We start from the raw sequence: 13,195 nt of genomic DNA on the forward strand, positions 1-13,195 counted from the left end.
CAATGGAGAGAAACTGAGAGCTTTTCCTCTAAAGTCAGGAATACGACAGGGATGCCCATTCTCTTCACTGCTGTTTAACATAGTACTAGAAGTCCCAGCCTCCGCAGTCAGACAAGAAGAAGAAATAAAAGGCATTCAGATTTTCAAAGAAGTCAAATTCTCTCTTTTTGCAGATGACATGATAGTTCATGTGAAAAACCCAAAAGACTTCATCCCAAAATTGCTAGAACTCATACAGGAATTCAGCAACATGGCAGGATATAAAATCAATGCACAGAAGTCAGTTGCATTTCTGTACACTAACAAGAGAGAATTTAAGGAATTGACCCCATTTACCATTGTGCCAAAAACCATAAGATACCTAGGAATAAACTTAACCAAAGAGGTAAAGGATCTGTATTCTAAAAACTACAGGACATTTATGAAAGAAATTGAGGAAGACACAAAGATACGGAAAAACATTCTAGCCTCATGGACTGGAAGAATAAATACTATTAAAATGTCTATGCTACCCAGAGCAATCTATACATTCAGTGCAGTCCCTGTCAAAATACATTAACATTTTTCACAAAGCTGGAACAAACAATCCTAAAATTCGTATGGAAGCAGAAAAGACCCCAAATAGCCAGAGGAATATTGCAAAAGAAAACTAAAGCTGATGGCTTCACAATTTCAGACTTCCAAGATCTATTACAAAGCTGTTATCATCAAGACAGTATGGTACTGGCACAAAAACAGACACATGGATCAATGAACCAGAATAGAGAACCCAGAAATTGACCCTCAACTCTCTGGTCAACTAATCTTTGACAAAGCAGGAAAGAATATCCAGTGGAAAAAGGACAGTCTCTTCAACAAATGGTGTTGGGAATATTGGACAGCCACATGCAGAAGAATGAAACTGCACCATTTTCTTACACCACACAAAAAAATATTAGACTCAAAATGGATGGACGACCTCAGTGTGAGACAGGAATCCATCAAAATCCTAGAGGAGAACGTAGGCAGTAACCTTTTTGACACTGGCCACAGCAACTTCTTGCTTGACATGTCTTCAAAACCAAGTGAAACAAAAGCAAAAATGAACTATTGGGACTTCATCAAAATTAAAAATCTTCTGCATAGCAAAGGAAACAGGAAAACCAAAAGACAGCTACAGAATGGGAGAAGATATTTGCAGATGACATATCAGATAAAGGGCCAGTATCCAAGATCTATAAAGAACTTACCAAGCTCAACACCCAAAAAACAATCCAGTTAAGAAATGGGCAGAAGATGTGAACAGACATTTCTCCAAAGAAGACATACAAATGGGCGACAGACACATGAAAATATGCTCCACATCCCTGGGCATCAGGGAAATACAAATCAAAAGCACAAGGAGATACCACTTCACACCAGTCAGGATGGCTAAGATTAACAACTCAAGAAACAACAGGTATTGGCAAGGATGCGGAGAAAGGGGAACCCTCCTATACTGTTGGTCGGAACGCAAGCTGATGTAACCACTCTGGAAAAAGGTACAGAGGTTCCTTAAGTTAAAAATAGAGCTATTCTATGACCAGCAGTTGCAGTACTGGGTATTTAACCCAAAGATAAAAACAGTGATCCAAAGGGGCTCCTGTACCCCAGTGTTTATAGCAGCAGTGTCCACAATAGCCAAACTACGGAAAGAGCCAAGATGTCCATCAGCAGATGAACAGATAAAGAAAACAGTATGTATATATATAATCATACAGAGATATGATTATATATATGACGAATTATTACTCAGCCATCAGAAAGGATGAATACTTACCATTTACATAGACCTGGAACTGGAGGATATTATACTAAGCAAAAGAAAAGAAAGACAATTAACATATGGTTTCACTCTTAAGTGGAATATAAGAAACAGTACAGAGGATCATGGGGGGAGGGAGGGAAAACTGAATGGGAAGTCATCAGAGAGGAAGAAAAACCATGAGAGACTCTTAAGTATAGGAAACACATAGAGGGTTGCTGGAGTGGAGGTGAGTGGGGGAATGGGGTAACGGGTGATGGGCATTAAGGAGGGCACGTGATGATGTGATGAGCACTGGATATGCAACTGATGAATTATTGAACACTACATCTGAAACTAATGTACATGTTGGCTAGTTGAACTTAAAAAATAAGTAATATGTAACAGAAAAGCAAACAATATGGTATAATAGATAATTTTAAGTAAACATTTATTTTCATTTTTGAAAAAAGAAGAAAAGGTCTTTGTGACTGGTAGGTAGATTTATTAGGACACTAAAATTTTCCTAAAAGACAAAAACACCCCACCCAGTTTGCCATAATTAAAAACTTGGGCTACCTTGTTTCTATTTTTACAATAAGGCCTCCATGTCCCCTCCCCATGCCCCCACCCAGTTCGCCATAACTAAAAGACAAAAGCATGACAGTCTTGATTATTACTGAAAGTGTTTAAGGTACATGGAGGACTTAAAAAAAAAGAAGAAGAAGAAGATATAGCCCAGACCCCTTCAGAAATAGTGTCTCTGAAACAGAAGCAGATCAGGTAGCTTAAGACCGGACCTAGCTGACTTCAAGACTTATTTTAATAGAGGTAGTATAGTGTTGGCATAGAGACTGACTAATGGAACACAACAGAGAACTAAGAAACAGGTGGTATTATAATTCAGTGGGCCAAGAATGAGTTTATCCAATAAGTGGTAGTGAGGCAATTGATCCAAATATAAAAATAATAAAAATGTGATCTTGCCTTCCCACTACACAAAAATTATTTAAATTTTAAGATGTAAAAATGAAAAGTAAAACTTTCAAGCTTTTAGAAGAAAGTATTCTTTGGGCCTTCCAGGTAGAGAATGATTAGGCTACAAAAACCACACAACAGAAAGGAAAAGGTAAGTAAATTTAGTCCCATTAAATTAAAATAGCAACAGTGGGGCGCCTGGGTGGCTCAGAGGGTTAAGCCTCTGCCTTCAGCTCAGGTCATCATCTCAGGGTCCTCAGCGGGGAGCCTGTTTCTCCCTCTCTCTCTGCCTGCCTGCCTGCCTGCTTGTGATTTCTCTCTGTGTGTCAAATAAATAAATAAGATCTTTAAAAAAAATAATAAAATAGCAACAACTGTGACAGATACTGTGACAAAGTGACAGGATAAGCCATAGCCTGCAAGAAATTTACACAGCATGGAGAATCAACAAGAACTTTGTATCCAGGATTTTGAAAGAGCTCCTTCAAACCAGTAAGAAACAGCCAGCCAACCAGACAACCTGTCATAGAAAAACAGGCAAAGAATACAAACAACAGATTCATACAAGGAGAAATCCAAATGACCAGAAACCATTGGAAGGGACCCATTAACAATGTGAGAAATTTGTGTTAAAAAACAGTAAGCTACCATATCAGACAGGTCAGAAGGCAGGGTGGCAGTACTGACTATCGGATGTGAAGACACAAATTGTCCATCTCTTTCTGAAAGGTATATAAACTCATACCATCACTATGGAGACCAATTTAATCATTCCAGGTCAAACATCTCATTACCTAGTTACATAGGTCTTCTAGTTAAATCCCTTAGATCAGTGCTTTTCAAAGTTGGGTCCTCACCTCCCAGGTCATGAATTTCAACCATTCTCTTTTTTTAATGAGATAGAATATAATATTAAAATGAGATCTCCTGTGAAAGGGGCAAATTGTATTTCTTGAACCTTCTGTTTTAGACACATGAACGTGTAATTATGCATGTACAGGATCTCCATGATTTCTTGCTACTTTCATCCTTAGGGTAGAGAAGGATTTAGGATATAAAGAATACATGCCAGAAAGGAAAAGATTAAGGTCTCGGTTTGAAAACTGTTGCCTAAGGGGTTTTTTTTTCCCCACAAGTGCACAAGAAAATATATATAAGAATGTTTATTTTAACATTGTTTGTAATAGTGAAAAAATGGAAATCCCCCTGTCTACCATAAAAGAATGGGTAAATGTATTGTGTCATGTAAATAGAATACTGTATAAACATTGAAAATCAATGAACTAGAGCTATTGGTATTCATATCAAAAACGGTTTGCAGAAGGATGCATACAGTATGACACCATTTATATAGTAGACTAAAAACTTGCACAACTTTCCTCTGTTGCTGAGGAATGAAAACCAGTGCAGTCAGAATAATACTTCAGGGAGGAGGGAAGAGGACGGCGGAAAAGGTGCACAAGAGGCTTCAGCTAAATTTGTGATGCTTTATGTTAACGTTAATGGGGCGCCTGGGTGGGCTTCGTCGTTAAGCATCTGCCTTTGGCTCAGGTTATGATCCTGGGATCCTGGGATCCAGCCCCGTATCTGCTCCCGCTGCTCAGCAGGAAGCCTGCTTCTCCCTCTCCCACTCCCCCTGCTTCTGTTCTCTCTCTCACTGTGTCTTTCTGTCAAATAAATAAATAAAACCTTTTAAATTTTTTAAAAAAATAAAGGAAAACATTAACATTTTATAAGCTGAGTGTTGAGCACAGTATTACAAACACCTGTGTTTGTTTCTCTACATTTGAAATGTTTTATAATAAAAAGTATTTAAGCAAGGTTAGGAAAGAAGATTGATAAATCCGGAGATCATTCAAAAACCGTGAAAAACGTGACAAAAAAACGTGACAGTTAAACTGTCACGAAATACAGTCGTGGTTTAACTGTATTTGAAATCCTATGACTGTTGCTTATATTTTTTTCTGGGAAACGTCTTAAATATATACTTTCCAAAGCCCTTTTCTTCACTAATAACAGACCTGTTGTGCCCTTTTGTGTACAGGCTCCGATCTGAAGTTGCTGCCTTGTACCAGCAAGGCCCTCATGCCCTACTGCCTGCATCTGATGCTGGCTTGCTTTAAGGTAAGCTGGAGACTGATTAGCATCGGCAAAATTTAATTTGGAACACTTCTGATGATCTGGAGTGACTTGGTGGCATCAAGAGAGCGCAGGAGCTAGCAATGAATAAATAGTAACTGTAGGAGGCATTAGGCACAGATCAGTAGGAAATGATCCCCATCCTAGAGCCGTTTTCAAATAGGCTTGGGACAGTTACCCGAATAACCTGCCTCTAGTGATGATCAGTAAATATTTTATGAATTTATGTATGTCAGAATATATGAGCTAGAAGAAAAATTGCAAATGCCATTGGGTTCATAGAGGGATGGCAAGTTTGTTATCCTAAAGACGTAGCAGGTGGAAGCGTTTCAGGCCTTAGGATGAACCCCACAGAGCCAGGAAGGTTTCCAAGCTGTCGGAAGAACACCAGGCCCTTGGCTGCAGGTAGAGCCGAGCCTTAGTGTGCATTTCACCAAGGTGTGTGAGCAAGAGAACAGCAGCATCCGGTCTCTGCTTTAGGGCTGTAATTCTCAGACTTCACTCATGGTCAGAATCCCTTGGGGCAACAGAAACTATTAGATTTGGGGCTTAGCTGCTCGCTGAGTCCTTGGGCCGGTTCTGCATTTCACTGCCACTCCCTCCCCTGTTGCTCACTGCTTTCTGCTCCCAGTCCATGTTCTCCCAAACCTTTCTCTCTCCCCAGCCTTCTGGCCCACCCTTGACCCGCCCTCCCCCTTCAAAGAAATCCCCAGATTCTTGTCTTTGCCACACACAGCCACTCAGCTTCTATCGCCCTTTTCCCAAAGCCGGAGCTTCAGGCCTGCCCGTCACGGCCAGCTCCCGTCAGGATGCTCAGTGAACACACTGCTAGTGACCTTGTTCCCAGCAGGGGAACCCAGGCTTCTGGGTTAGGACTCACCGCCCTTCAGAAGCCCTTATGTTGTTTGCACGGCGGGTATGTGTTCTCCTCTGTTCCCTAGATCATATATTTTCACATAGCAGCGTTTTTTCAGGAAGTGATATTTGGTATATTTACGATCACCCATGATTTCCTTTCCGTTCCGTGTCTGCACAAATCCTTGTCTTGCAGCTCCGGGCTTTCACGGACAGCAGGGACGACATGGCGCTGGGCCACGTGATCGTCTTGCTTCAGCAAGAGTGGCCACGGGGAGAGAATCTTTTCTTGAAAGCTGTCAATAAGATTTGCCAACAAGGAAACTTCCAATACGAGAACTTTTTCAACTATGTTACAAGTATCCTTTTTCCTGTGTAAGCATAAGAAATTCTTACTTTTTTTTTTTTTTTTTTTTTTAAAGAATAAATGCGTGTTACAGAAGTGAATGAATCATTCCAGGTAGAAATACTGATTTTCACTCTACTTTGGGGGAAGAGAGAGAGAATGACGAGTAAAAATGGGACTGTGGCAGTCGGTTTCTCATGAGAGTCCTAAAAGGCTTCACAGAGGTGGTGCACCGAATCAGGAACATGGGTAGCTCAGTCACACTTTCCACCTCAGGTGACTTCTAGGCAGGTACCCAGGATGCCTACATGAAGAGCCTTCCAGTTCCTGAGAGGCCCAGAGTGGCTGGTGAGGGCACAGACTAGAATGTTCATTGGCCTTCATCTGTCAGCACAGGGCCTCCTGGGGCCTCTCCAAGTCACAGGCGTCATAGCTGCCACTGAGAATTCGCCACACGTGCTCCCAGCCCAGCAGCGGCTTCTGGCCGTAGGGCATGTTGGGTTTCATACTGTTGGTACGGAAAGACCACCTTCGAGTTGTGAGGAATGTGCTGTCTTGTCCAAGGGCCTAGAAAGATACGTAACTGTTTCTGGGGATTCAACACCCCCACTGCCCCTTTCATTTTTTATAAAGAAAACAAAAGAGTTTTCTGTTAGGGCCATACAGAATCTGTTCAGTTAGCATCTGTAGGAGGAACCTACTTATTGTTAAGAGGTAGTCTGGTTGGTACAAGAATTGTTCGTTTGGGAATCAGATCGCCCTGGGTTCCAGTACTAACTCTGGTTGGCTGGGTGGCTGTGGGCAATTTACTTGGTCACTGCCCACCCGGTCCTCCTCTGAGAGATAGGGCACCTTGTTTCTGAACGTGGTTAACCTGAACCTGGCCTGCAGATATCGATATGCTGGAGGAATTCGCCTACTTAAGAACTCAGGAAGGTGGGAAAATTCATCTGGAATTACTGCCCAATCAAGGGATGCTGATCAAGTAAGCATGCTGTCTCACTCTCCCACGCTACATGCTCACCTTTCGTGTGCTTGTAGGAAATATTTGTAAGTTTCTGTAGCTTTGGGAAATCTCAAAAAAAAAAAAGGAATCCAAACCTGGTCTCCATTTTTGAGAGAGTAGATTTGATTCTGGGTACCTTTTGCAATTTGGTGTTTCCTTAACTACATTTCTGATAAAACATTGTTTAAACTGGGATATTTCTGTCACTTTGGAAACCTTCCTTCTAAACGAAAGCCTCATTCCTGTTATCTCTTCCTTTCCAAAATGTACAGGCTAATCCTATAAATTTCTGGTTAGACAGAGAACGCTTTTAATTAAGAAAGAGCCATGCTTAATTAAAGTTGTAGTGGATTAGGAAAAGCTACAGACTTTATCTAGAAATTGGATTTCAGTATTTATCTGAAGCCTTCCCAAGCAGTTGTCTTTGCTTGCATAGCGCAAGGGAAACTAGCAGAGACTAGTGTCTCTAAGAACACACCTGCCCGAGAAATAGTGGTGAGGTGCCTGGTCTCAAGCATGCCCTCCCACATCTAGGTGAAGTTGTGACCATTTATGATTTTTAAATAGCTCATAAATCTTGCTTCTATCCTTCAGTACTCATGTAGTTTGGATAATAGATCCTCTGTGCTGTAAATGCCACGTATAGCTTTATTTTCCTACTTCCTCCTTTGCGTCCTGCAGACTCAGCATGGCCAGGAGTCCATGTCCGAGTCACTGCAAGAGACTGAGTCCCGAGTGAGAAGGGAGCATTGCTAAGGCTGAAAAGCTTGTCCTTTTTCTCTCGGTTGCAAAATGAATGAGTTTTCAGTTGTTGAGAGCAAAAATCCACATCTTTTTCTATCTTTGTAGAGCCTTAGAAATGCTGAGGGGGAAGCTCGAAATGTGCACTGGGGATATGTATGACCGCAAATACTACTCCTGTTGAGAAGAGGGTCTTACGGAATCCATTCTGAAGAGTGGGAAGATTGAATGGGGTTTTTGTCCTTCACCTTGTAAATAGGATTAATAGATATTTTAAACATCTAAAATAAAAGAACAAACGCTCTTTTTTGAAAACACGAGACCTTTCTGCATGAGGTTGCTTAGGCAAGATGCGCTGGACATGCTCATCTTCCCATCTCCATTCCCTTCCCTAAGACTGCAAATAAGAACTAGGGGGGAAATAATTGCATGGTAAAAATATTCTTAGCAGTGTTCGAGAACAAAGATGACTTGTTGCTATGGGAGCTTAGGTAGCCCCTTCTGTGGGCTTAAAAATGAAAGATTTCTAGGTTTTGAGGCTGGATATATAAAACATGCCTGATATTAATAGCCTTTTAGTTAACCCACATTAACACTCACGGTACAAATTATCATGATATAGGAACAGCCTTCGAATCACCTGCATTTAGTAAGGGTTAAATGTATAGATGATCTCTCACTTCAGATAGTGCTTAACTGTGGAAGTGTGAGTGAATAGACTTTTACTAAATCAGCAGTTGGATCTCGTACTGAACCCTTTCTTCTGTAGCCAGTTTGTATCAAGCTGAACAGTGTCATGGTTCTGTGCAGACAACCCCTAGGACAAGGAATGGAAGCAGGCGCTCTTGGACACCCAGATAATATCACTGTAAAGAGTCGTTTAGGGCAAGGCAGGGAGACACAGCCTGCATTTCCAGGCTTTGAGAGAGAATTGCAGGCTCCCCCACCTTGGTCAATATAAACTTTAATGCCTTCTAACACCCTGGAGAAGACCACTAAGCCTCTTAGGAATCCTGTTGTTCTGTTTGGAAGCAAGAATAGGGATTGTTACTTAGTGAGCTGACATTCTAGAAACTTGCTTAGTCTTCACTGTGCGAATCTTAAAGTTCATCGGAAGCCTGCATTTCAGATTACGTCTGCCAAACCAGCGGGAAAAGCAAGCTGCATAAAGCCAGAGAGCTCTTACTAAGAAGGGAAGAATTAGAATCTTGAGCAAAACTATCTATATTCCTTTCCCTTTGGGTTCCAAACAAATTCTCTGAAACCACTGCAGACCTTTGGGTGGCACCCCCAGCTGAGGGGCAGAGGTGTTGTGAGAAGTGTACAGCACCCCCTCCCTTGGGTAAGGTTGTGAGTCTGTCCCGCTCTGCTCGGACGCTAGCGGGTACAGTACCAATGCTGAGCGCACCCGGAGCCTGACCAACAGAACAAAGACACTTTGTCCTTAACATATTTTAAAATAGAGAACAGTTCTTTGCCAATATTTGCAGTATCTTAGTTGTATTAGATTGGGTGAAAATGGAAAAAACCGTGTCCTGTGCACTAATTCTTTGTTTCGAATTCAGCAAGGCCATGGGTCCCAGACATTTTATTCCCCGTGTCTGTTCCTTTACTCGATACTTTTTGAAATTAAGGCTCAGCCTTTCTTGGTCAAAAACATGGCCAGGCCCTCTAGTCATCCCAGAAGGGCCTCTTCAGTCTGGGGCTTCAGACCTGGCAAAGATGGTTACCAGAAGCCCCCCAGTCCACCTCTGGTGGGGGCTTGAGCAGAGTGGAGAGTGAAGGTGGCTGGATTCAAAAACGTGTCTTCTCCAGTGTGACCCCTCTCCGCACCGCCGCTCCGTTGCGTCTCGTCATCCTCTTTCTCGGTGGCTGCTTTTACACCAGACCTCGAGTGGGCTGAGCTCGGGGCCCAGGCACAAGATGCTCTGGACATGCCCCAGCAGCAGGTGCAGGGAGAGGACTGCTAGCTTCTCCCGTCCTCCCGAAAGACACCGCTGTGTCCCGGGGGGGCCGTGGAGGTTCAAGGGTTTCCGCATAGTCTGTTCCAGTCTTGTGCATTTTCTCTGGCGTGTTGTTTTTGCAGTGCAGGGCGAGTCGGTGTGGGTGTTTGAATGCTGCTGTTTGCTGTTTTTTAAAGGCCTTCTAGTCCTCCCATGGGGTTACTGCAGCAGGAATTCTTACCTGTGCTTCAGCCCAGCATACAGACTGCTGACAGGTACCACGTGGAAAACACTGCTCATAGTGTGCCGTCTGTCAACATGTTGTACTGCCCATGGTTTCCAGCTCTCTGTTCCTCAGTGCTCTTTTTCATGCTTTATTTATTTTTTTAATTTGTTCTGCATTCCTTGGCAAACCATCTGGTTGTAATATTGTAACATTTCTTATTTTTTTTCCATAAGTTGCCAATGTTTTTGTGTTCGATTTAAAAATCATTATGGATCTGGAGGAAGAAAAAAAAAAACAAAAGTTACATAAAACTGTGTTAGATTAAGCACACGTTAGGTTAGGAGGCATTAGGTTGTGATTCTCTTTTGATAAAACATAAGGCATTCAGTCATAAATATTTAAGGATGCCAAAGCTCATTTTAAGGAAATTTTTATTCATGGATTTCCATATTAGTGACCAGTGTCGATGTTCTGGTGTAACCGGGCCTTAGCACAGCATTCACTGATTTTCCAGACCTTCCCTTTCTAAACTGAAAATCCTTGGTATGCTGCATTTATTAGCTGATTTCTCCTGTCCTTAAACCACAAAAGCTGACTAATTCTCTTCTTCAGCCACACTCACCAGAGGGATAGAGACTGATAGAAATAGAATGGAGTTGTATTGCTTTATCTGTAGAAACAGTATCATTGAACCATGGTTAGCAGGACACAACATTTTATTGTATTTTTACTAGCATGAAGGGAAGAGTTTGCTTTGAGCTTTCAAAGCGCTTTAGCTTGTTGTCTGCAAATACCAGTAACTCTCGGTCGCTCAAGGGTTGGCTCCCATCAGGGGTTGCAGTCTGAGACCCAGAAGAACAGTATCTCAGGACGGCCTACATGGGTCTACTCCCATTCTCAGTGGACCTCACAGCCTCAGCCTCACTGACACCATGTCCTAGTTACGGAATTAACCAGCCGACTTCACTAGAAACGTCCACAAAGAACTGTGTTTTCTCCCTGGCACTGCTGCTGTTGGCATAGTTCTCTCAAATGCCCGTGGGCATTGCAGACTGTCCTGTAGTAGCTTTACTAGTTGGCAGAGCCTAGTTTTGTTTTTCCTCCTGTTGCATGGCAACTTTTTGACTTCTGTTGTACTTATTTTATACAACAGTACACAAGTTTTTAAAAAAAAAAAAAAAAAACAGGAACATTTTAGAGTGGTTTCAACAATTTTGTTTTGGCCCATACATAAAAATCTCATTTGAAATCCCTATCATTGTGTCTGAGGGAAGTTAGGCAGTCGAGGTGGGGAATGGAGGTGCCTTCTAATGGTCTAAACCTACTGAAGTACTGACCCTGTAGTTAAAACTCCTTTCAGCAACCCAGCAAATTTGCTAGATTTTTCCTTTCTTCAATTTGACATCTTAAGTTTTCTGGGATTTCCTCTGTGAGCTCCTTCTCCACAGCACAGCTTCCGGGTATAGCTAGAACTTTTCCTGTGCTCCCACTGACCCTTCTCCTGAGCACGGGGACCAGCTCTGGGCCTAGCAGGCTTTTGCAGGACACTGGCTATTCTTCAGTGAGTCTGCTTCTCTCTCCCCACCTCTGCCAGACTCGTCTTGGGACCTGCAACTCCTCCAGCTTCTCAAACAGATGTGAGTCTGGATGAGCTCAGCAGAGCTGTCCTGTTCTGGCATCACCGGGAGAGAGACGCACTTGGAAGGAACCCCAGTGGCTGAGCACAAGCCCCGGGTCTTTCTGAGCCTTCCCGCAGAGCCCCAGGCCCCAATTCGGTGTGGTGACGGGCTCGTTCTGGCTTCCCTCCTCCCTGCTGCTGCCTCTGTGCTCACGCTCGGCTGGCTTGTCCAGACATGAACTGTGTGGCCATGTGGACTGGGCCCAGTTGGCCCAAAGGGACAGAACCGTGCACAAGTCAGCACAGGGATGCATAGTGTCAGAGCTGCAAGAGTTCAGAAGCAAAGCAAGTGGCATTTGACCAGACGTTTAGGTGCTTAAAATAGCCTTTTATTGAGTGGGAAACACGTCTCTCTAGTTTTATGTCTTTCTGAGAAGGAATGGGCAGGGGGATTGTTTGGTTAGGGCCTTTCTTCCTTTCTGAATTTTTTTACTTATACTTAGATTTCAGTCAGGTTTTACACCTGCCCCAGAAACACTGACCGGGGATGCCGGCACTAACTGTGGTGTCCCCTCTGTTTCCCTGTCGCTGCCCTCAGGCACCACACAGTCACTCGGGGCATCACCAAGGGTGTGAAGGAGGACTTCCGCCTGGCCATGGAGCGCCAGGTGTCACGCTGTGGCGAGAACTTGATGGTCGTGCTGCACAGGTTCTGCATCAACGAGAAGATCTTGCTCCTCCAGACTCTAGCCTGACCGGGGAACCCTTTCCGCCAGAGGAAGGGCAGCTCACAGCCGTGAGATTTTTTGTGAAGACATAAAGCATTCGTGAATGTTGCCGTTATAACTCTTAGAAAGAAGAAAACCTTCTGAGTTCAACTCCTTGGTTGCTTAAAAATAGTTCCCAAGAGTCTGAGAAGCTATCTCTATTTTTCAGAGTCATTTTTTGTAATTTTTGTAAAACAAAAGAACCTGTTTTGTAAATAAAAATCATCCTAAATTTGGGGCTTTTAAGAATGTATTTCAATTCTTACAAGTTTCTGAACAAGACTTCGCTTTATGTAAATGAATATTTTTCATAATCTCAAGGTCTTATTTTCCATAGTTAGGCTTCGGTAGGTATTACGTATCAACATACTTTCACACCTTTCCATGCAGGAAGTTTTAATACCGAAAACCTTCATGCCAGAATGAACTTGAGTGAACTTCCATGAGGGAGTTGTGGGTGCGGGGTGTGGGGGGGTCTGTGCACCAGCCCAGGGAAGGCGCCTCCTCCCTCCCGCCAAGCCCCAGGTGCCTGGTGGCCTGGCTCCCAGGCCTGGCTCTGCCCAGCATCCTGCTGCCCTGTGGGGGAACAGGTTAACTCCTCTGTGCCTCAGGTTCAGCCTTGAAACCCAAGAGATGATGGTACTTCCCTCACAGGCTGTGAAGACTGAGTGCCCTCACATGACATCTGTGGAAGGTTGCCTCATGTGTCCAACTAGGCCAGTGTTAGCTCTCAGGTTTGTTTTCTTCTTTTCCTGTCCTGAAATATATCAGATAAACGTCAAACAAATACTTGTTTCTAGGGGCTACTTGAAAA

The 13,195-nt window shown here is 43.1% G+C and overlaps 1 protein-coding gene across 6 annotated transcripts in view; it reads left to right on the forward strand.

Moving 5' to 3' along the window:
* Nucleotides 1-12,613, forward strand: part of INTS10 (integrator complex subunit 10) — a 38,807-nt gene extending 26,194 nt beyond the window's left edge. For 2 of the 6 annotated variants that reach the window (XM_032328774.1, XM_032328775.1), the window contains exons 14-18: nucleotides 4,785-4,864; nucleotides 5,931-6,093; nucleotides 6,972-7,065; nucleotides 9,968-10,045; nucleotides 12,213-12,613. In XM_032328774.1, the coding sequence (XP_032184665.1) occupies nucleotides 4,785-4,864; nucleotides 5,931-6,093; nucleotides 6,972-7,065; nucleotides 9,968-10,045; nucleotides 12,213-12,369 (572 nt within the window). In that variant the 3' untranslated portion in view covers nucleotides 12,370-12,613. The other 4 variants (XM_032328776.1, XM_032328777.1, XM_032328779.1 and 1 more) reach the window with 3 other exon arrangements.
* Nucleotides 12,614-13,195: the final 582 nt, after the last annotated feature.

The sequence above is a fragment of the Mustela erminea genome, chromosome 21 (genome assembly GCF_009829155.1).
Source record: "Mustela erminea isolate mMusErm1 chromosome 21, mMusErm1.Pri, whole genome shotgun sequence".
In the NCBI taxonomy this organism is placed as follows: Eukaryota; Metazoa; Chordata; class Mammalia; order Carnivora; family Mustelidae; genus Mustela; species Mustela erminea.